General features: G+C 45.1%; 2 protein-coding genes across 2 annotated transcripts in view; both read right to left on the bottom strand.

Annotated features, from left to right (window-relative positions):
- Nucleotides 1-291: 291 nt before the first annotated feature.
- On the bottom strand, nt 292-1,574 carry LYRM2 (LYR motif containing 2). The gene is made up of 3 exons (XM_084261558.1): nt 1,523-1,574; nt 1,114-1,254; nt 292-660 (listed from the first exon to the last, which is right to left on the bottom strand). The coding sequence occupies exons 1-3, from the start codon at nt 1,565-1,567 to the stop codon at nt 580-582; spliced, it is 267 nt and encodes an 88-aa protein (XP_084117684.1). The 5' UTR covers nt 1,568-1,574; the 3' UTR covers nt 292-579.
- A 1,534-nt stretch (nt 1,575-3,108) lies between these two features.
- Nucleotides 3,109-23,042, bottom strand: part of MDN1 (midasin AAA ATPase 1) — a gene marked incomplete at its 5' end in the record, with an annotated part of 96,647 nt that continues 76,713 nt past the window's right edge. The window contains 23 exons of the mRNA XM_084261582.1: nt 3,109-4,024; nt 5,379-5,521; nt 7,234-7,297; nt 9,180-9,294; nt 9,390-9,463; nt 9,686-9,860; nt 10,473-10,588; nt 11,285-11,374; nt 13,845-14,002; nt 14,529-14,702; nt 15,316-15,517; nt 15,688-15,789; nt 16,160-16,321; nt 16,574-16,896; nt 17,542-17,677; nt 18,378-18,521; nt 18,748-18,917; nt 19,797-19,934; nt 20,149-20,290; nt 20,982-21,143; nt 21,494-21,660; nt 21,886-22,026; nt 22,387-22,613. Of these exons, the coding sequence (XP_084117708.1) occupies nt 3,836-4,024; nt 5,379-5,521; nt 7,234-7,297; nt 9,180-9,294; nt 9,390-9,463; nt 9,686-9,860; nt 10,473-10,588; nt 11,285-11,374; nt 13,845-14,002; nt 14,529-14,702; nt 15,316-15,517; nt 15,688-15,789; nt 16,160-16,321; nt 16,574-16,896; nt 17,542-17,677; nt 18,378-18,521; nt 18,748-18,917; nt 19,797-19,934; nt 20,149-20,290; nt 20,982-21,143; nt 21,494-21,660; nt 21,886-22,026; nt 22,387-22,613 (3,514 nt within the window). The 3' untranslated portion in view covers nt 3,109-3,835. The remainder of the gene's footprint in view (nt 4,025-5,378; nt 5,522-7,233; nt 7,298-9,179; nt 9,295-9,389; nt 9,464-9,685; nt 9,861-10,472; nt 10,589-11,284; nt 11,375-13,844; nt 14,003-14,528; nt 14,703-15,315; nt 15,518-15,687; nt 15,790-16,159; nt 16,322-16,573; nt 16,897-17,541; nt 17,678-18,377; nt 18,522-18,747; nt 18,918-19,796; nt 19,935-20,148; nt 20,291-20,981; nt 21,144-21,493; nt 21,661-21,885; nt 22,027-22,386; nt 22,614-23,042) is intronic.

Here is a 23,042-nt window from a genome sequence, read left to right as displayed (position 1 = left end):
GTTGATGGGGCTTCTAAGTGACTTGATCTAGCAAAGATGTCCCTGCTTACTGCAGGGGGGGTGCACTAGATGGCCTTTAGAGGTCCCTTTCAACCTTAGGCATTCTATGATTCTAAATACAAAACATTTCCTTAATGATTTGTTATGTTTATTTGTTTTGAGCCCTTTTGTTTGTCCCAAATACTTTTTTAACCCCAAATGGCAGTAAGAATCCTGGGCACAATAACAAAAGAGCTGTTAACATAGTAAGTGTTACCCCTCAAGAGCTGCCACAACAGAAGACAAACAAAAGAATCTGCCTTACATTTATTTTCCATTTACCCCTTGTGACATGTGGTGCTTGCAGCCTTTCCCACAGCACATGCTGCATCATCCGTTCAGATCTTAAATGTCCTTTCATGTCTGAGTGATGTCCACACGGGGGGGTAAGCAAGAAGAGGAAGGGGACAAAAACACAAACCCCACTGTGGTAGATTCTACCTTCAGCCATTACCAGGTGGTCAGCAAAGGCTGCTCCCACACCTGCATCCTGGAAAACATACAGCGCGGATCAAAGTCCATCTGTCAACAAGCTTAAGGTCAGGATTTTGCCAGCTTAAGTGTCCTCTGAAGTTCCTGAAGCTGCATGTTGCCTTGGGTAATCATCATCCTGATGGCATCCTGCAAACCGAAACACAATCCCCTGAGCAGCACGTCTGTACACAGTGCAGCTTTTACACGGGCACATAGATTGTAACGTGCTGCATCAAAGGCAGGGCTCAGCAGCACCACTCCCATCTGTTTATTTGTGTGGAGGAATGCTACAGTCACCAAGATGGTGAACAAATGACTCTGTTTTAAATCAATGCCTTTGGGGACTAGCTACCCCTTTGCTTTAAAACTCGGTTTCTAACAGTTCCCAGCTCCTGGCAATGTTTCCTTTATGCCTTTGCCAGTGGCCAGTGACCAGGGCACACAGGTGCTGCCCAGACAGGTGATGCACAGGGCAAGTTTCTTACCCAAACCCCACAGTGCTTTGGCTGCGTTATTCAGGCACTGGCTGCTTGGGCACTGATTGGGGAAAGGGAACAAGCCACGAAGCAGGGGCCGCAAAAAGCCGTTCCCCACCCTCACCTCTTCCGTAGCAGCTTTATTTCTCCTGAATTCCTCCCTGGCCCAGTCCTTCAAATAGCGGCGATCCGCTTCGGCAGGGACGTCGCGAATAGCCCGCAGGATCTTCCTGTACAGCTGCAGAACCTGCTGTCGCCTCAGGAACTGGGGAGGGGAGAGGGAACTCAACCCGCTGCCTCGGGACGCTGCCCCCTCGGCGGCTTTGCAGGACACTTCAAGACCGCCAAGTTTGCCACCGAGGCCGGGGGAACCCTGTGAAGGGCTCCGGTCACGGCTGCGGCAGCTCGGTGGAGAGCACGGCCCCTGCAGCCCGCTGCCCGGGTGCCGGCGCGCCGGGCTCCCCCGCCGCGGGACTCGGCCCACCACCCCCGCTCCGGGCGGGCCAGAGGAGAACGGAGCCGCCCGCTCGTACCTGCTTCAGGGTGAGCGCGCCCGGCAGAAGACGGCTGGCGGCCATGACACCCAGCTCCGCCCCTGGCGCCGACTCCGCCCATGACGCCCAGCTCCGCCCCTGGCGGCGAGTCCTCCCTCCCCGGCCGGGCGGGGCTCCCCGGCCGCCATTTCCTGGCCGAGGCCGTCCTGGCAGGTACAGCTGGGGCTGGGGCACAGCGCTCGGTCGTCTCTGCACTGACTCGCTCAGCGCTGACAGCCGCGCCCTCCCGTTCCTGCGGGGAGGTACCGCAGGGAGCGGCGCCAGCCCTGCTGCCGGCGGGTACGGGGTAGGGCGCGCTGGCACGGTCCCGGGCCCTTGTCTGTCTTTCACGGCTGCAGCAAAGCAAACACCTCGGTGATACACAGTACGCCTGGAGCCTGCGAAGGGCAGGGGGGGCTGTGCTTTAAAGATGGACACAGTCATGCAGCACTTAATTCCAGCAGCCACCTAAAACCGGCAGCGCAATGCAGAAGTCACCTGGGCAGTTACATCACGCAAAGCCCCTCTGGCATCTGTCTTAAATACCTCCAGCTCTGCCCCGAACACTGAGGTGTTGCTAAGAGCACAAGGTGCTGACAGTTTCCATAGAGATGTGCCAACAGCTGTTAAACCCAGGCCCAGCCCCTGAGCTGCCCTGAAACCACTCCCCAAGCAGTGTTACTCAGTGTTTCCTTGTACCACGTTCAGTGCAGGACCTTCCTTAAATTGCAGATGGAGAAAAACATTGTCTACATTTGAAGAGTAAGCATTGCCCATAACATTGTGCCTCAGGCTACAACATCACTACAACAAAATAAGGTTTGTGCTGGAGTATATCCTTGTGCTCCTCAGAATAATTTCTTTAAAATACTGTCTCCAAGCTTCCCAAGTACAAGCCTGAAATAGAAGTACAGTCTGGTGATTTACCTAATGAATTAAATTCACCTTCTTCCACAGTTAAGTTTCCCAAAGCAAATAAGTATTTGTTTACATGTATGAGAGCACTAAAGAACCCTGGAAGGATGTAATACACACCTGACCTTTAAGTTCTTCTGGTGGGATGGAGTTCCCCTGTTGAGCTTGGGGTTTCTGAAATTTGCTTGTCATGAATTAGCTGTGACAAAGCTAGAAAATCTGAAGAACAACCATGCCAGGCCCTTTCACACCTCTGCCGCATCTCAGAACAGCCACAGCACCGCTACATAAGGATTTTCTATCCAGAAGAGAACAATGACCTCTCTGGGAACTTGCCCACATTTCAGCCGCTTTCTGATCAACTCCTCCACAACACTTAGCATGAGACACCCTCATTTTTTGCATGCAAAGAAAAAAAATCTTTGAAGAGAGTTTAGACTGGGGTAGGGGAGGGGTGGGGAGTTAAAGTTTCCTTCAGATTTTCAGTGAGAGAAGTCAAAAGACCAGACCCCTTAATCAAAACTCTGTGCTGACATACCCTCACAAAATCTGCAGATGGAAATGCCTATCTGTGCGCTGGTAGAGAACGCACGGCCTTGCCATGCAGCAGATCTGGTTCACTTATTCAGGCTTTGCCCAGCTGAAAGAACAGGCATGGTGATTACAAACAGCGGTACCTCTTTTTATTAGTACAGACCATAGAAGATGCATAGCTTCTGCAGTGGAAAACCACGTCCATGCTCTAAGACGGTGGATTAATGGAAGGTCCATGTATGCCTTGGACAGAGGGGCAAACTTCACAGTGTAAACTGGTAACAGGGGTGATCGTATGGCATTATTCATTGAACTCCCTGTTGACATCATCAGAGAAAAGTCAGCCATCATGACACCGGATGTTTTAAACTGCAAAATAGTTTCAAGTATTGAAATACTTTTTTTTGGTTGTTTAAAGCCATCTGCTTCCCCTGCCCCAAAGAGGTGCCAGCCACTTGGGTGAAGCTCCAGAATCCGTTTTCGCAAGACACCCGAAGTTCCTGTAACACAGAAATGCCTTCCCAAGAGCAAGACCGACCCTTCTTATTGCAACAGACAGTTTCAGGGATAAATTTACCTCTGTGAACATTACGAATATCTCTCTTTCTCTTTGTGGGAAGTAATAAGTTATTACAAGAGAAATCCAACAAAGTTTTAGGTTATTAGCAGGGACAGACAGCGCCAGTCTCACCGTTGCATATCTGTCCTGACACGTGTGGGAGAGCGCACCCAAACCACCCTGATCTCACGCAGCCCGACTGCCAGAGGGCAGCTCCTGCACGAGGATCCGAGTGGGCAGGGGGCCTCACCGGCGCTGACGAAGTGTCTGTAGCAGCAGCTGGGTACTGGCTGTGTCTGCAAAGGCTACAAAGCGTCCGAGGCGGTCACCAGTTCAAACCACTGCCGGAGCGCGTCGCTGAGGGTCTCGGGAAGCGCGTTCACGTCTCTAAGGATCATGTAGAAGGGGAAGGGAAATTCTTCCATGTAAGATCTGATTTCAGGCAATTCTCCGGGGCCCTTGAATATGGGTACTTTAATGTCCAAGATGGAATCCTGGAGGGAAAAATAATAATAATAATAATTTTAAAAAGATAAAAATAAAACCTTGATGTTACTACTGGACTACCTGCACCTTTTACAGTGCCTCTGGTATCATTTTACCAGGCTTTCCAAATACCTGCAAATCCTCCTCTGCTAAATTAAAAGTTAATAAGAAAGTTTTAAGATTAAGAGCCAAAAGTGCTCAGTGGGAAATCAAATCAAAAGTAGAGTGCAAAGCAGTTAAAGACTTTTGCCCTTTGAGAGAAGATGAATTACAGGCTGGAAGAGACCGAGCTTAAGCTTCTGCAATACCAAGTTCTGTAAATAAATCCTGCCTTTTCTTGAGTTTACTGTCACCACTTCAATTTTACACATTAGATGCCTTCCTAACACCCTTGCTGCCTGTAAGCTCTTCAGGGCTCAGCTCAACTTTAGCAAATTATTTTGTAGAATTTCAACAAAGACTGCAAAGACAAAAAAATCAGATTAACCTCCGGCTGCACTTCTGGTAAAGTCACTTCTTAGCTGCTGAGTGCAGCAGCTTAGAAAATTAAAGCTTATGAACTGCACATTTCACTGCCTAGAATTTTTACCTGACGTTACAGGCAGGATTCATCAGAACACTTGTAATAGTTTCTCAGTGTGAAAACTGATATTGTTTCACCAATAAATGAAGCAGATGAGTTATGCATGGGAAAGTGAAGATACAGGAAGAAATCGTGAACTACAAAATTAGCATCTTTGCCACATAAATCCAAGGAAGGCTTAAGTCTGCTCGCTTAGTGCACTACAAAGTCTCCCTGAAAAGCTCCCAGGTATTTCAGCTTCCCAACCCTGACAGTTTTCTTTCCCAACTACCGCACATGCAGCACCCAGCTTTCCCAATTCAGGCACTGAACTCATACACTCCTTTCTGTCTCATGTTACATCTCATACAGGCTCCAGCTGCCCTGTCACATGGATCCTACTGTCAGAAGTTATCAATCTGAATCAAAACTGAGATGTAAGAACACATCTCTCAAACTTTGGGTCTGTCAACCTGCCAGCTGCTTCTCTGGGGGCCAAAGCCTACAACTGCTGCACTAGAAGACAGGAGTTCTTTGCCCTTCTGTAGCATGGAAGGCATTTTAATTTTGGCAGGGGTTGGGGAGGCGGATAATTTGCTTTAAATATAGATGAGGATAAGAATCTCAATAGGCAGAAGTCATAGAAGATCTGACAGACACTGTGAGAAACAGAGATTGGGCTAAATATCTTTGACCTCTGCAAAAGAGAAGATACCAGTACAGTGCTACAGAAGATGAGAAGATTTCTATCTGTTTCCCCTTGCTGCAGTTGAATGCTTCTCCCTTGTTCTCTTACTTACCCGGGAATTAGGATTGTCCAGCACGACGAAGATAACAAAGATATTGGCATTCCTGGCTGCCTGAACCGCTGCTGTCACTCGCTCCTTGCCTTCCAAGAAGAGGCCTCTTCCATCCGACACGATCAAGAGCAGCTGCGCCGTTTCTGAGCACAAAGAGCATTTAGAAGTCCAGTAAGTCACAGTAACCCGTCTAAGAGGCTAAAAACACTATTTTCCTGTTAGCCCTGTGGGTGTAATGGAAAAACGAGTATTCCTAAGGAAATGAAGTCAACTAGAATCCTGTGACTTAACGTTAAGGTTAGGAGCAGGCCAGGAAAGTTTTCCCCAAAGTGGGAGACAATGAGCTGAAAACAACTGGGGAAGAAAACCCCAGTCCATCAGTGCCACAGTCAAGGATGAAAGGAATGGCAGAATACCTAAGAAACTTAAGTCATGGCTTTGTCCTTCACACCTAGGTAGAGGGCCTAGGAGTTAAGCACTGGCTGAATTGTGAGAGCCCAGCCACTAGGTGCCTACCTCGGCAGAGCAGCAGCTGCTGCAGCAAAAAAGCCCAAATCTATTGCCCCAGAAGCAGGTACATATGTATCTGTGTTGGTGTTTCACAGTGTGCTTTTGAAACACATTTCTGCCTTGCCCCTGCTTTAAAGGGGCTTGGCTTCCATCAGAGACCCATCTTGGACTGCACAAAACGGATTCTTTTTGGAGGAAACTTGGCCAGAAGATGGGCTGCAGAGGCACAGCCATGGCTGTCCAGCCACTACAGGGCACTTGGCCCTTGGTTGGGACAAGCCAGGGTGAGGCAAACTTCCTGACACACACCCAGTACAGACACCAGTTCTTCAGCATCACTGCTTTCTGGAAATGTCTCACTATACCCAATTGCTTCCAGAGTCACAGGTACGTCACTTCCAAGGGACCCTCTAAGTTACATACCTATTGTCTTTTAATTACAAGGGAAATAACAGTAATTACAGTTGGAAATGACAACCTGCCTCTCCTGCCCCACCCAACAGCCTAACAGCTAGGGAGGGATGCAGAACACTTCCTCCTTTCCTGCAGACAGGCCCCAAAGGGACAGGGCGCTCTGTTTTTCCAGAACAGGGTGATGTTCCTTACTGCCTTTTCTCTTGCTTGCTCCCTGATTTTGGGAGGCCGATTGCTGCTCCCAATTGCTTTTGCATCCCAGCCTAGTTCAATGAGATGCTGCTCCCACTCAGAATACTCTGCCAGCCTGGCTAGCGTGTGGCAAGGCAGCTGAGGACTGTAAATCCATTTCTTGGAGTACTTCAACCACTCTCTTAAAACCCGGGTGCCACCGTGATGAGTTTGTAACTCACAACAAAGCAGCCTCTCAGGCTCGCTGTGGGTCAGGTGTGAAATGACAGGCCTGCCAGCTTTTCTGGGAACCTCAAGCAGCTCGTGCACCATGGTGAAAGGCAGGTGGGAGACCCACACATAGAACAACGTGCTTCTGGATACCCAGAGAAGCTCTCAAGCAAGAGCAGTAGTGCCTAGGGAGTCAAGGTCCCTGGGAGGCTGGACGATGCTCTACAGCAGGCAGCATCTAAGACTGAAACATGACCTGGAAGCACAACCTACCTAAGGGGGGCAGATAAGGTGCACCTTTTTAAAAAACCTTAGAACAAAATTTCAGTGAACTACTGACAAACACGAGGTGGGTGTCTCTTGGGTTTTGAGCTAAATTCCAACTAAACATTCCTTTTGACAGTGCAAAACCCAAGGCCCTAAGGCAGTGATGTCCTGGTGCTAGGAGTCTGTCTGGAGGGATACTGCTTCGGGGCTGTAGCAAGCATCCTGATGCCATGGCAACAGGCACAGTAACAAAAGAGCTCACCTGGGTTAATATTTTGAGACAACTGCTGCGCTGCGGCAAACATATTTGCCGATGATTCTAGAAACTGCAGAGGAAACAAATAAGGAGATTAAGATACCAGAAGCCAATGAAAGTCATCACAATGGTAACTCATTTCTGAAGTAGGCATTTTTGTGTTTTAAATGCCAAGACAGCTGAGTCTGACCACCCACACAGTCGCTGGCATTTTCCAGTATTAACTCCTGTTTCAAATTTAGTGAGTATTTTTGAACTAGAGAATCTTTAGAAAAGCCTTCAAACCCGGATTTAATTTTTTTTCCAATTCTAATGAAGCCATCAACACCTCTGTAAGTTGTTAAAGTGATTAATGACATAATTAAAAATAAACATCCTATTTCTGGTTGAAGTAGGAAGCATCTAGCTACGTATTTCCACATTAAGATTAAGGACATCAACTGTCAAGCCCTCCCAGTTTTGACATTTATAAGATTACCATCGAGCTATCCAGGCCTCCCTTTTTCCATTTACTAATAATGGAAGTTCTTATCCAAACCTGGAAAGGCAAGAGTGTAAAAACCTTCCTAAAAGGAGGACACTCTGCAGCTGTCCAGAAACTATTATTATAGAAAGTTGTTTTCTTCAGGAATCAGTTGGGTCTGACAAACTCACAGCCAAAGTTATTCCTGTTACTACAGTGGAATCCACAGCATGCAAACCTCCTGAACTCCCACAAACTGATGGGATTGGGCACTGGGATACTGTCCTGGTTTTGGCTAGGATGGAGTTAATTTCTTATCTAGTAGTGGATGGAATGCTGTGTCTGGGAGTCAGGATGAGAGCAGTGCTGGTAGCACCCTGATGTTTCTAGTTGTTGACAAGCAATCAAGGACTTGTCAGTTGTTCATATTTCCCTACTAACAAGAAGGGAGGGGACACAGCCAGGACAGGTGACTCAAACAGGCCAAATGGGGTATTCCATGCCAATTACATCATGCTCAGCGTAAAGGGGGACTGGCGGGGGGAGGAGCAGGCAGCTCCAGGATGCATGGTTTTGGGGACAGTCCAGTTTTGGGACGGCTCTGAGCTGTTGGGGGCTTGTCCGGGATGAGCCAGAGAGAAGGGAGAAGATGATGTAAGAAACTGCAGACACCATGGTCAGTGAAGAAGGGGGATGAGGTGCTCCAGGTTATGGAGCGGAGGTTCTCTTGCAGTCCTTGGAGAAGATCATAGTCAGGCAGGCTGTCCCCCTGCATCTCATGGAGGATGATGGTGGAGCAGAGATTCCACCTGCAGCCTGTGGAGGACCCTATGCTGGATCAGGTGGATGCCCTACAGAGGCTGTAGCCCTGTGTGGGACCCATGCTGGAGCAGTTAATGAAGAACTACAGTCCATGGGAAGGATTCATGTTGGAGAAGTTGGTGGAGGACTGTCTCCTGTGGGAAGGACCCCACACTGGAGCAGGAAAGCGTGACAAGGAGCCCTCCTGAAGAGGTGGCAGAGACAACATGTAGTGATTTGACCACAACCCCCATTCCCTATCCTCTTGTGCTGCTGGGCAGGCAGGATGCAGAGAAAGCTAGGAGTTAATTTGAGCCTGGGAAGAAGGGAGGGATGGTGAAGGAAGGTGTTTTCAAGATGTGGCTTTAGTTTTCATTACCCTACCCTGATTTGCTTGGTAATAAAGTAACTTTTCCAAGTTGAGTCTGTTTTGCCCATGACAGCAATTGCTGAGTGATTTCTCCCTGTCCTTATCTCAACCCAGGAGCCCTTCATTAAGATTTCCTCTCCCCTGTTCAGGTGAGGGGAGTGATAGAGCAGCTTTGGTGGGTACCTGGCATCCACCGCACACACTCTCAAATACAACCAACCACTAAAGGTTACAAGGTGGGCATGAAACCACAAAGCTACTGACACCTCATCTGGAGAATATTTGCAGACTTGTTTCCCTAGAGGCATTCTTGTGTACCTGGGCTATTTTTGTCTTCTTCTGCTGGAACTTGCAGAGACGCAATATCCGCGTCCCCGACTGGTCACTGAACTGCTCGTGGAACGGGTGCAGCAGCTGAACAGTCTCTCCAAAGCTTTGGAAAAAAGGGAAAACAATTGCAATGTGAAACCAGTACTTGTATTCTACTCTCTAGTCTTGAAGAGAAGGCAGGATTCCAAACAAACTCACCTACACACTGCAATTTGTCCCACTTCTAGAAGAGTCAGTGCATTTCCAATAACTGCCAGGGATTCATATGCAAGCTATCAGAAGAGAAAAGTTGCATCAGAAATCCAGTATTCAGTAAGGGTGTTACTGAAATTATTTTCCATCACCCAGCAAAGCAAACTAAGAGACTCCCTGTCCTTCTGCCCCTGTAGCTGCACAAGACAGTCTTTGCAACAGATACAAAAGCAAGTCAGCAGCTGACAAGACTCATCAATGACAGGCAACTTCTTCACACTCCTCCCAAGGCTTCATTTTACCTGTTTGGAGTGATTGTCGATCATACTAGAGGAGTCATCGATAGCCAAGCAGATCTGGTACTGTCGCTTGCTGGGCTTGGTCCTTCGCAGCCAGATCTTGTCTTTCCGGAACTGACTGGCAATGTACGGGATCACTTTGCGCATGTTCAGTCTCTTCCCAGTTCTGTAGTCTCCTCTGAAAGGTAAGGAGGAGGGAGACACGTAGTGACAGGGTTTACCTGCAAACGTCTTGTTAAGGAGCTGCCAGCCTCTGCAGCACACATACCAAAGTAACCATGTTTTGTAAAGTATCACAAAGCCAACTTTGTACATTTCTAGTACTCTGGTTCAGGTATAGAGCAAAAACATTCTTAATGCAAGATGGGTGGTCAGTGTTTTTAACAGAAGTTCTTAAGTCTAGGTGCCTTAAGTTGAAGGACCTCAAATTTACACCCCTCTTGTTTGAAATAAGCCTGGTGCTCTTAAAACAACCAACACAACGTGAAAACCACCGTAAAACCTTTTGACATTTAACATAAACCTCTGACTTCATGCGTTTAAGTCGGCTGGAACACTTGTTTCACAGAATGAAACAGGAGGCAGAATCCTCAGGATGGGTGTCTACTACTGTATCACAACTGGATTTCACAAGCCTAGTCTTCCCCTATAAATATAAAATAAAAGCGTTCCCAAGCAGGGACAATCACTATAAAGCAAGGACACCACAGAGGTGTGGCTGTTCAGAGGTTACCTCCCCCCAAAACCAGGAGTTTAAAGAAACTAGAAGCCTGAGAAAGACCAAACTTACTTCAATTTGGCTGCCTGAGTGGGTTCCAGTATGAGTCGCAGCTGTTCACAGAGCTGCTGCGATAGAGGAGCCGTCAGTACTAAGTACCTCTGCCACATCTGTGCTGCTTCCTTCTCCTAAAGCACCACACGTCACAGGAAGAAATAAAAGGGAATTATTAAAAAAAAAAGCTGGGAAGCACTGCCTGCAGAAAGAAAACAAGTCTCAAGTGTACGAAAGGGGAGGTCACAGGTAACAACCAGCTGAAACTGTAAGGGTGTCTTGTGGGGAGACTCTCCAAAACCAGTGATTCACATTCAACTTGGGACGCTCCTTGCTGCTACAGAGCTGCAACATGCAATGACCACTCCTCTGGGAGCACACAAAGTGACCTCCCCTACAGAGAGAGGCTGGGGGACCTGGACTTGTTCAGCCTGGAGAAGAGAAGGCTGTGGGGGGACCTCATTGCAGCCTTCCAGTCCCTGAAGGGAACATACAAACAGGAGGGGAATCAACTTTTTAAAAGGGTAGACACTGACAGGACAAGGGGGAGTGGATTAAAGCTAAAGGAGGGAAGGTTTAGATTAGATTATTAGGGTATGGTGCTGGACTGGGCTGCCCAGATAGGGGGTGGATGCCCCATCCCTGGAGGTGTTCAAGGCCAGGTTGAATGGGGCCCTGGGCAACCTTGTGTAGCTGCAGGCCTGGAGGTTGGTGTCCCTGCCTGCGGCAGGGGGGTTGGAACTCTGATCCTTGGGGTCCCTTCCAACCCAGACCATTCTACCAGTCTCTGATTGCTGTTGATACAAGAAAATCTTGTAACGGTCACAAACCTCATCTGGAGTTCCAGACTGCTGCACCTGCCAAGCTTCCAGTTGCCTTTCAAGTTCTTTTCTTAGTTCTTCAGGATCTCGAACGATGTGCTAGAAGTGTAGTTGTGAGATTTATGAGACAGAAAAACAATTTCACACAGCTGGTGATCCCCAAACTATATCAAACTATGAAAAAAAGTAAAAATGCATTCTTCTTATTCTTTTAGACACAAAAAAGCCTGGAAAAAACGTAAATGAAGATTCTCAACCTCCAGTTTTTCATAGCACCCATGTGCACAAAGAATATGTCCCCACAAAACCTGCATCTGTGACACAACCTAAAAAGGGATGAAGCTAGGAACATCTACTATACAAACACTGGAAATAATCAAATACAGGACTTGAAGATAAGTCAATGGCAAACACCAGAATTAATGCCAGTATAAAGAAGATCAAACTATTGAATACTCCCCCTTATCTAGTGTCTGCCAAAATATAACAATCCTCACCTAATTGTAGTTTTTCATGCCACTTAAAAGACTTGAATGACATCTTAGCCACCAGGGCACACTGCTGGTTCATGGCCAACCTATGGCCATGAGCCAGCAGTGTGCCCTGGTGGCTAAGACAGCCAATAGGATCCTGGGGGGCATCAGGAGGACTGTGGCCAGCAGGTCAAAGGAGGTGATCCTCCCCCTCTACTCTGCCCTGGTCAGGCCCCACCTGGAGTATTGTGACCAGTTCTGGGCTCCCTGGGATAAAAAAGACAGGGATATCCTGGAGAGAGTCCAGAGGAGGGTTACAAAGATGATTAAGGGCCTGGAACATCTCCCCTGTGAGCAAAGGCTGAGTGAGCTGGGACTGTTCAGCCTGGAGAAAAGACGACTAAGGGGGGACCTTATTAATATTTATAAATATCTGAAGTATGGGATGCAGGGGGAATGGACGGCCCCTTTTCAGTGGTCTGTGGAGACAGGACAAGGGGCAATGGCTGCAAGTTGGAGCACAGGAAGTTCCACACCAACATGGGGAAGAACTTTTCCCCAGTGAGGGTGAGGGAGCCCTGGGACAGGCTGCCTAGGGGGGTGTGGAGTCTCCATCTCTGGAGATATTCCAGCCCCGTCTGGACGCCTCCCTGTGCAATATGAGCTGGGGAGCTGCTATGGCAGGGGGGTTGGACCCGATGATCTCTGGAGGTCCAACCCCTATGATTCTATGACCTTCCCTTTTACCTGCCAGCAGATGCTGTTTGGTATGCTGCTCTGCTAAGGTGCACCCCAACTTTCTTACGCTTCAGCTTTTACTGTGCTTTCAGTGGCAACTTCTGGCCCGGACTTGTAGAACTACAGTTCAGCCAAGACGTGTATTACACAGTCTGCAGACCCTGCAGGTTTACTGGGCTAAGGAACAGAAGCCTATGATTGCAAACTCAACAGTACCAACAGCTTCTCGGTCTTCAAGAAGCAGCAGCAGTCCCTCAAGCCACCTGCTGCAGGTTTAAGGGAGGGACGACGAATGTACACGCAGAGCCTCTTCCCTCTTCCTCTTGCTGAAAGGGGAGAACTTGCACTTTTCCACTAGCAGCGTTTCTCACTTGCTCTAACTGGTGCTGCAAGAGCTCCCCCTCCTGTTGCAGGTTTTGCATGTCAATTGAAAAAAACCCCAAACCAACCCAAACAACAAAGCAGCCATCACAAAAAAAGGCACTTTACTTGTGACAACAGAAGAAAACTCTGGCATTCAACAGCCTCCAAAGAGCTGCCACATTTGGCACCAAGATGGAACTACTGAATCCAGGTGGCACAAAGTCCTTTCCACATTGTGCGTAGAAACAGTAAAAATCTGAGTTTGTACTCAGGCCTCAATGTTGTAAGCATGAAAGGCCAGTGCTTCTAAAAAGCAGACACTGAAAACATCCTGACTTTATCAGCTGGTTATCTGCTGCCTCTGTGCCACAGCTCTTTAAGATAAAATGTACTTTTTCCACAGCTAACTGGGAAGCGATGAATGTTATATGAAGCTCTAGAATCTTCTGGGCTATGACAGTATTTGAGACATTCATAAAAGGCTCACAAGTGTTCTAGAACATTTGCAATCAGCTTTTCTGATGAAGTACTATATTGTAATGAATTAACTGAGGTGAATTCTTTGTTCACAACAGTGTCTGAAAGGTCACCAGTGCCTACCTATCTCCCTCATCGCTCTGAAGCCTTCCTTTACCTTCAGGCCACACAGCCTTGCCCTTTGCTTTCCCCTCTACCCACGCATTTGATCAGCCTGCTCACCTGAGCAAAGCAGTCCTCTCCAGGTAGAGAGACACAAGTTTATTTTAAGAAGAGTGAGGACGGGACCTTCTCACGTAAGGATGGGATGACTTGTCATCTTAAAAGTCGCCATTCAGCTGCAAATACAGCAGCTGGATGTGTGTCACTTTTCATTCCACTACCAAAGGGTTGTCTGAACGAAAGTAATTCTAAACTTTGGCACTTGCACAGGTTCATTAACACAGGACAAACAAACCAGACTACAGTTCTACTACTGGTTCTACTACTGTAGTGGTAAGATGACACACTGGGTGTACCTGGGGAGTGTTCACCAAAAACTGATGGGCTGTATGTATGGTCGAGTCTTTGCTTCTCTCCGGCTTCTCTTCTGTCACCTTTGGTAGTTTTTCTGTTGTAGAGTCACTGACATCCTCTGAGTCCAAAGTCTGGATCTCCGGCTCCACTTCACCTGTTCCTACAATCACAAAACTAATGACTAATTCTGTGGATGACACACAGGACAAGTTTTGTTTTATTCCCACGAAAGAGACATCAGTGAGACAGTGACACTTCAGTGTTACCTCACCGGATACTGTTCAGATCAGCTCCTCAACTTGGTGCTTTCTCAGAGGTTACACAGGTAAGAAGTTGAGTTACACAGTGCTGATGCCAGTGATGCTGGAATGCGGTGTTATATGCCAACTAAGTGAATTGGCATTGTGTCTAGTCACAGGGAAGTGTTTGTTTTCTTCAAACAAGTGGATCAAGGCTTGAGAAACTCTAACTTGAAAAAAAACAGCAACCACCTCTGCCACTCAATGCATTTAGCAAAGGCTGATACTAGTTACTAGGCAGGAGTAAGAACACTGCTGCAGAGAAGCTGATTAAGAGTAGATGTTTTAGTCTCATAAAACCTACAGATACCCTCTACATGCAAATATAAATGCCTACATATACATTTAAAGAAGCACATAGGTGTATGTTTAGGATGTTTAATGTACCTGGAGTTTTAGTGGCAGCAGACTTCTTTTTTTCTGGCTTCAGCTCCTCTGTGTCTACTGCCGTGAGATCCTCATCATTCTGCATTTCTGTTTCCATAGCCACATCCTCAGATTCTCCCTCTTCCTTTTCTTCAAGAGGTGTAAAAGGTTTCTCTTGCTCCTTACTAGCTACATCTGTATAAACACAACAACACTTAAGGGGAAAGAGGAAGGACAAGCAGTGAAGTCACAAAACCCCATGACATTCCAAAGCCCTTGAGTATCAGTTTTAGTGAGCTTCAGAAGATACTTCAGCTGTTCTGAAACCTCAGTTTTATCTTTCACTGTGCCATGCCATGTTGTGTCAATGAGCTATTGGCCTGAAAACCTAATAAATAAACCAGACTAGTTTCTTCAACAGAAAGCCATTTTTAGAGGAATATTTTTAAGGAGACATCAATTTGTTAGATACAAAATAAAGAACCTGTTGGTGTTATCCTAAGTATTTTATTTTTACATGTGTGGTAGCAATTTGGGCTTCAAAATAACTGAAGTAAAATCTGTCTCTCTGAATCTTAAGTATGTTCATGAAAATGAAATTTGTTTCTTTAGGTCAATTCAGTGTTTTCAAAAATGTTATCGTTAGTTTGGACCTGTTTGTCAAAGAGCAGCATTTCTTGTACTGAAACAGTGCTACCCAAAGCAAAGATTGACAAAGGTAATTTTAAGAAAAAGCTACAGTAAATAAGAGCCCTTCAGGACTTGATTCTGCAATGACAGCCCTTTACACCCAGAAGCACCATCATACCATAGGTCTGTGCATCATAGCTTTCAGAGCTTTCTTTAATATGTTCGAACGCATCGGCCTCCTCTGGGTTTTGTTTGGGCTGAGCTGTGTTCTGCTTTGCTTCACTGCTGGACTCTATGGTCCTCAGTCGCTTGTGGACATGCTCGTTGTGGTCTCCCATTGAGCGCTCGTTGTCTGCATGACCAGGTTTCCTCTTGAAACTCTGAAAAAGAGCATGTCAACAAAAGAACACTGTGAACTTCAAGTGAGGTGCAACCAAACATGGGTTAGAACAAGAGTTCTAATGAGGAGAAACCAAGTCCTGCCTCTTTTCTGGTTAATATTAAGACATTCCAATAAAATAATAATAAAAACTGAAAAGAAGAGATGAACCTGGGTATTTTTTCTGCTTTGCTTCTGAGAAGCCATGCGGGCCATGCGTGTGGATTCATGGCCTTCTGACTGATTTGCACTTGAAGCTCCACTTCCATATTCCTGAGACACACACAAAAAAGCAACAGTCAACAAAAAGGGATTTAGCAGCTGTTGTAGACAAATCTGAAAGTGAAACTGCAGTGCCGTGCTGCCTTCTAGTGTGAGTGATGAACAGCTCACAACTGCAAGCTTTATTCTTGTGGAGAGCAGACAAGACAATTCTGCAGCTCAACAATTAGCCTAAGCTTAGCACACACTTCTCACTGCTATGAAGGCATCTACATGGTCTTCAGGTTTTTCCAGTGAATTTATAGTTGGTGATCTAACAATTGCATCTTAAGACACAGTTCTTAAAAATATGGCAAAAATACAAAAATATATTCACAAGCTCAGCATTTGTAACCATTACATTTAAAACCATGTGATTTACCTCTTTAGAGTCATCTCTTTCTGAAGCCTCTCCAGCCAGCTCAACAGCACTGTCACTCTGCAGGTTTTCTTGCCCAGTCTGCCCTTGTGCTTCATGCTCCATTCTTTCCTCAGGCTCAGGGATCTGTTCATCCATCTCTGAATTATCTTTACCCTCTTCTTCCTGAAATAACACCAGTTTAATTTAACATTCTAAAACCCATCAAGAAGCAGGAGGCCAAAGGGGTAACAGCAATACAGATGACAGAAACACACCAGTTTATTAGTAACCACATCTCACATCTTGAGGATTCTCACCAACGTTACACCTGCTTAATGTCAAATTTGTTTCACAGCATCATAGAACACATTGATTTATTAAGTCTTGTATCAGGTAACTTAAAAAACCAAATCAGGCTTTTATATATTACTCCACCTGAGGCTGAAGGCCTTGGTCAGCAGTGGGGATTCCTTTATCTTCAGCAGATTCATTTTTTTCCTCATCAGGTGGTTGCGACTCTTCCTCCTCCTCCTCTGCTGCTGCTGCATCCTCTGTGTTCTCTGCATTTTCTTCTTGATCATCAGCACCTTTGTCCCCTTCATCCTCCTTCTCCCCTTTATCTTCAGAAACGCCTTCTTCTTCAGCTGGTTCTGCATCTTGATCTCCTGTCTCACCGGTGTCCTCGTCATTCTGTTCTTCTGTCTTCTCTGCCTCACCTAAATCAACAGGTTTCTCATCCACTTCAAAAGCATTCTCTTCTTCTGGATTAATAAATAAATCAAAAAGGTACACAAAGCTATCAGTGAAGTACAGAGACAGTGAACATTGCAGACACCTGGAATAAAACTGCCCAGTCCATCAAAAAAAACCCCCAAAACCTTAAAAGAAAATACTGAGACTGCTATACACAGAATCCATGATTTTCTATAGTAGATCATTTCTTTAAGTTACAAGTGGTTTGTAACTAACAACACAGCAGTATTAACTTCCTATTAACTTCCTTTAACCTAATACCCTTGAGGCTCAGTTGAGTTTGAGTACAAATGCTTGTAAGCATCATAGGAAAAAAAACCAACCCCAAACCCACAAAAGTAACTGAACAACGAAATGAGGAGCTGCTGGCATAAATTAGGGAGCATCACTTGGATAACGTGAGAAAGCCTGCTCCACAGTGCCTGTGAAAGGGAAGTAAAGGAAAACGCTGTAATGCTGAGTTCCTATCCGGTCTGCATTTGGTGCCTTGGTATTTTGATACATGGAAATTAATTTGTAGCTTCTCATTACACAGAATCCTACCACCCTTCTCTTCTTTCCATGGAGAAAAAGAGCTCATTATCTGACTGCTCCTCCCTATTTCCATTTCACTTTCATCTGTGAAGCTGTAGAAAGATTTTCAGCTGTACCTTCATCCTCTTCCTCCCCATCACTCTTCTCATCATTCTCCAGGTTCAAATTATCAGGAAGGTCCAAAGGTTCCACTTCAGGCTGCTTCTCTTGCTGGCCATGATAAGGATCTACTTCGTTCTCATCATACTCACGCTGTCAGCAACCGAATGGGGGCCAGGGGAGAAGTATGTAAGAAATGGGAGGAAAGGCAAAGGTAAGAAATAAAATACTACTGAATTCTCTAGGACACAGAAATACTGGATACAATATTACATTCTAACCAGTTCAAAACAAGTTTCCAGAGGTACATATACTCATGTATAAATAGCAGGAAGATTAACTTCAGCACATGTGTTTACATAGATCATTACTTCCTTCAAACAACACGTTTTGTGGCAGCATCTTATTTCCTCAGCTGAAAGACTCTGTCCAGAGTTAGCAGGCACTCTTGCAGATGGCACACAAGCTCTTGTATACCATCCAAAATCTTCGAGCATACCGTATACACATATTTTGGGATAAGTCCCACTGACATAAGACGTTTCTGTTGCTGAACACAACAGAACAAGAACTTTTAAAGCTTTGTCCATCCAAACACCAATTCATGTAAAGTCTGTTTCAGCAGCCATTACAAGTTCAGGTTAGCACAAACAAGATTTCCCTCTGGATTATTGATCAGAAAATAGATATAACAGATACAATATGATCTATTTTTAGCTCTGAAGTGCAATAACTTTTTTCAGTGCAGCTCACTATTAAGTAAAGAGCGTTTCAAATTCCTAGAAACACAGGATGTGAGAAACAGAATCTGGTTCAACAGCAAAGTATCCTATGTAATCCAAATCATCTTTACCTCATCAACTTGTTCATGGATTTTCTCTTTGTTTCCACCGTCGTCTTCCTGTTGCTCTTGTTCCTCATCCTTGTGAGGCTGTTTTTTATTATCCTTGTTTTCTGTGTTCAAATTGTCATCTTTCGCAACAAGCTCTGAATCCTCCTGTTAACCAACAGATTAAAAAAGGAACTCAATTACACTACCTGCTTTTCTGAGTGAAAAGGCATCACCTCCTACAGAAAAAAGAACAACACTGAAGAACTTGTGATACACTCAAATTATCCTTTTCCAAGAGCAAGAGCCATGCAAGGGAGTTCAAGGTCCAGGTCACACCAAGTTAACTGTTTAATTCCTCTGTTATTCTTCTTCCCACCCCTTTTCTCTTTACCTCATCCATTCCTGGTCCAGTTTCTTCTGTTTTACTACTAGCATCTTCATCATCATCTTCATCGTCATCCCCCCAGAGCCTCTCATCCAGTTTATCATCAGCTTCAGCATTATCAAGATTTCCCATCTGCTTATCCAGCTCCTCCTCTTCCTCTGAATTTTCATCATTGTCTGTGTACAGTTCAGAATGTGTTTCAGTACAGAAGAGAGAAGGGTAACTTTTTGTTGAGTTCAAAACAAGCAGTCACAGGTACACCATAACATCATCACCCTACACAGCTGGGAAATGAGGAAAATACACACGTGCTCCAACACCCAGAACAGCAGGGTCCTAATTATGTGATTGTGTTGCCTCGGACTCAGACAGAGTGTTCTCTCCCTCAGGCTAACATGTCCCAGGTGTAAAACTTTGGAGGATTTCAACTCTCTATCCTTACCCTTGCCCTCCTTCATTTTCAAAATGTGTTGGCATTACTGGGAGGGGAAAGGTCCATTCCCCTTTATCTGTTTACCAGCTTGGCAATTTCCTCTCTTTGCAGATTAATTTATTTTTTGGTGCTTTGTCAGAGATTCAAAAGTACATTAAAGCTACTGTAATTCGTAAGTTACATTGGTTTCAGATGTACAAGGTGTTGCCCTTTAAAATGAAGAACTACTGCCTTCAGGATGAGCAGCAACTTGAATGAATCTACCATAGATTTCCATTTTAAAAAGGTAAAGTTAAAATTCGTTGCATTGATAGAAGTTAGCAATGGCTTTGTCAGTCCCACTTTGAAGTCAGTGACTAATTTTAAATGTGTCTATAGGTCAGCTCACAACAGGAAGAAAATATCAGCTCCCTTCATTCAAAAGCCACCAGAGCGACAGGAGAGTCACAGTATTTTCCCTGTATGGTTCTTTGCATTTGTATCAATACCTCTTAGTATTCACTGCTCTGTTATGAACACTGACTTTTCAGCACATACGTCATCATATAAAAGGATCAACCATTATTGGACTGATCTACAATATTTCTTGTAAGTTCACCATAGGGTAGTGGGAGGACCAAACCTTTTTTCTCTTGTTCTCCATCATGCATTTTCCCTTCAAAATCTTCTGTCATTTCAATTGCATTGTCTTCTCCTTCAATGTCTGGTTTAGAATCTTGATCCTCTTTCTCCTTCTCCTGACCCTTCTGAAAACTGTCTTCTATCTGAATTAGTGGTAAAACAAAAAAGTTACAGTGGATCTTGCCTATACATTAAAGCTTACTTAAAGTACCACAACAATATTTTTAAGTTTATATGAAAAAAATAAAACAGAAGCCTGAAGGCAGCTTCACGTATCTCTTAGCTGAAACATCTACAACATGGATTTCAAGGTTTCAGTTTTACTTAAACTAAACAAGAACAACCCCAAACACTTGCCTGATCTTCGCTTTCTATTTTGTCGCTGACATCCTTCTTGCCTTCCCCTTCTCCAATACCACCATCCTCGTAATCATGAAACTGTGTTGCTCCCTCTCCAGCTTCCTCTTCAAGTAATTCCTTTGGCAGACAAAACCCCTACAATGACAAACAGAGACTCAGAAGCTGCTGTAGTGGTAAGTACACAGAATCACAGACTGGTTTGGGTTGGAAGGGACCCTCTATATCAACCTCCCCTGCCATGAGCAGGGACACCCCTCCATTACACCAGGTTCCCAAAGCCCCATCCAACCTGCTCTTGAACACTGCCAAGGAGGGGGCTGTCACGGCTTCTCTGGGCAGCCTGTGCCAGGGCCTCACCACCCACACAGGGAAGAATTCTTTCCAGTATCTTATCTGAATTTACCCTCTTTCAGTTTAAACCCATTACCCCATGTCCCATCACTCCATGCCCTTGTAAACAGTCCCTCTCTACCTTGCCTATAGGTCTCCCAGAAAGGCTGCAATAAGGTCTGCCCAGAGCCTTCTCTTCCTCCAGGCTGAACAGGCCCAACTCTCTCAGCCTGTCTTCACAGGAGAGGTGCTCCAGCCCTCTCATCTTTGTGGCCTCCTCTGGCCTCCCTCCAACAGCTCCATGTCCTTATGCTGGGGGCTCTGGAGCTGACTGCAGTACTCCTGCTGTGGGCTCACAGGAGTGCAGTAGAGAGGCAGAATCACCACTCTTGACCTGGTCATGCCTCTTTTATCTGCAGCTTGGTTTCTACTGGATATTTCATATACATTAAATGTATCCTTACCACACATCCAACTGTGATCTCCAACAACTTACCTTTTGGGCAAGCTCTGTGAAAATGCTGGTTAGAACAGAAACCAACTTCCCAGTACTCCTGTGAGATGCCAGTGAAACAGTGAGGTAGAACAGGATAACATCTGAGTATTTGCAGAGCATGGGCTTTAGACGCACCAGCAAATAGCAGGACTGATTGAAGGCCTGAAGTTAAAACCAAAGAACAGCTGTCAGACACAATTGTGGACATACTGCACCTCAGAGAGGGTGATGACAGAGACTGGAAACAGATGCTAAAGCCAGAATGATCAGTAGGCAAGTTTAAGTAGAGTTTATAGAGCTTACAGAGCAGCTTCTAGATTTTCCCAGGAAGTAAAACTTTTCCTTCCTACTAAAGGAATGTTTGGCTTTTGCCTTTATTTGGCCATTTCTCACATGCTTCTAGTTCCAAGGTACCAGACAATAAGAAGCAATAAATGTTTAACCACCAAAGTTCACAATTCCAAATCTTTTGAGACCTCTAAGCCAAACGCTCTTGAGAAGAACAATTTTACCTTATCTGAAGTGCAATCTTCCCCATAAGATTTCAGGTTCTCCAGGAGTTCTGAAACTGCTAAAACTGCTTTCTGCATATGCAGAGAATCCACATCAGCAAACAGATCTTCATCCAAAAGCTTAGTTATGTGTCCTGTTTTAATCACATCGAACGAGGCTTCATCTTCTTTGTTTGACACAAAAAAAACACAGAAATCAAAGTCAGACACCCTAAAAGTGTTACAAGCAAGCAATCTAGAAGAAAAAATCATCCTGTTTAAGTAGAGAACTTGCATTAAAATGGCAATGTCCTCATGTATTGGTAGCTCTGCCAGACACGGAATTTATGGCATTTTTAGGTTTGCAGGGTTTAAACCCTCCTGCTCCCTCCTAAGTAAATTAACAAACTTACCATTTCCCTCTGGAGACTGTTCTTCATTTCCACCTTCCTGTTTTCTCTCGACCAAACACTGGATGGCATACAGCACAACACGGATAACCGCTTCCACTTTGGCTGAGAAGTGCTCCACAAACTCTTCATCTGACTGATTTCCTTTTGAACCATAACACAGGCAAGTTTTACAGAGAAGCACGTTAAATTACAGATTACTACACTACCCCTGAACAAGGAGCACAATTTTTACTACATAGTTCTACTAAAATGTCCTTGCTAATCCTGATTTACAACTACTTTGTAAGATCTGCCATTGTTGCAGTGACTAAGGGGGGCAAGGGAAGGAACAATATTACTACACAACTTAAGACTGGACTAAATTCTGCATCTGGACTGAAGTTTACATTTCATCAAGTGTTTCTGGATATCTGAAAGAACACTGAGCCATCTCCTGCAATAACCAAAGGAATTTTTATCTTTCTCTAAATCACTTCACAAGCAGAGAAGAATTGCCCTTACCACTGCAATGTGACATGGAAGCAAGAAGCTGCGTTCTCCAGGCTGTGAAGTCTACAGATGTATTATTAATTTCTTCTTGTATATACCTCAGGCTCTTGACTACAGCCATCTCAGTTGCAGCTTGTCTGCCTTCCCCGTTTGGAAGAAATAGCGACTCTACACCTTGTAACTGAGCGGAGACTTCCAGCAAACAGCTCATAGCTGATGTGGAAACTTCAAAATCTCTCCTGCAACAAGAAATACCGCAATGCTGAACAAAGAACAAACTTCAGTTTAAGCTTAAACCTCTCCTTGAGGTATGGATGAGATGGAGACAGCTGATCTCCAACCTGAACTTATTAACTAAAAGGTCTGACAACACGATGTGCCACTTATACGCACACTTTTGAAGAAGAGAGAAAGATAGAGGCATATTTATTACTATTATAAAGGCTACAGATTTCTTTTAAAACTTATTTCTTCATTAAATTTATATTTGAAATTAATCTCTGATTAAGGAGCTATGAGGATGAAATCCCAGGACACCAAAGAAATTGAGATGCTAAGGTGGGCCAATTTTTTTCTGACTTATTGGGGGAGTGGGAGAAGACACACACTTTAAAGAGTCAGGCACTGCATTTTGCCAGAAAAAAGGCAACCTGAACATGCTTTTCAGG

The sequence above is a fragment of the Gallinula chloropus genome, assembly GCF_964237585.1.
Source record: "Gallinula chloropus genome assembly, chromosome: 3".
Classification (NCBI taxonomy): Eukaryota; Metazoa; Chordata; class Aves; order Gruiformes; family Rallidae; genus Gallinula; species Gallinula chloropus.
This window is presented reverse-complemented; position numbering and strand designations above follow the sequence as displayed.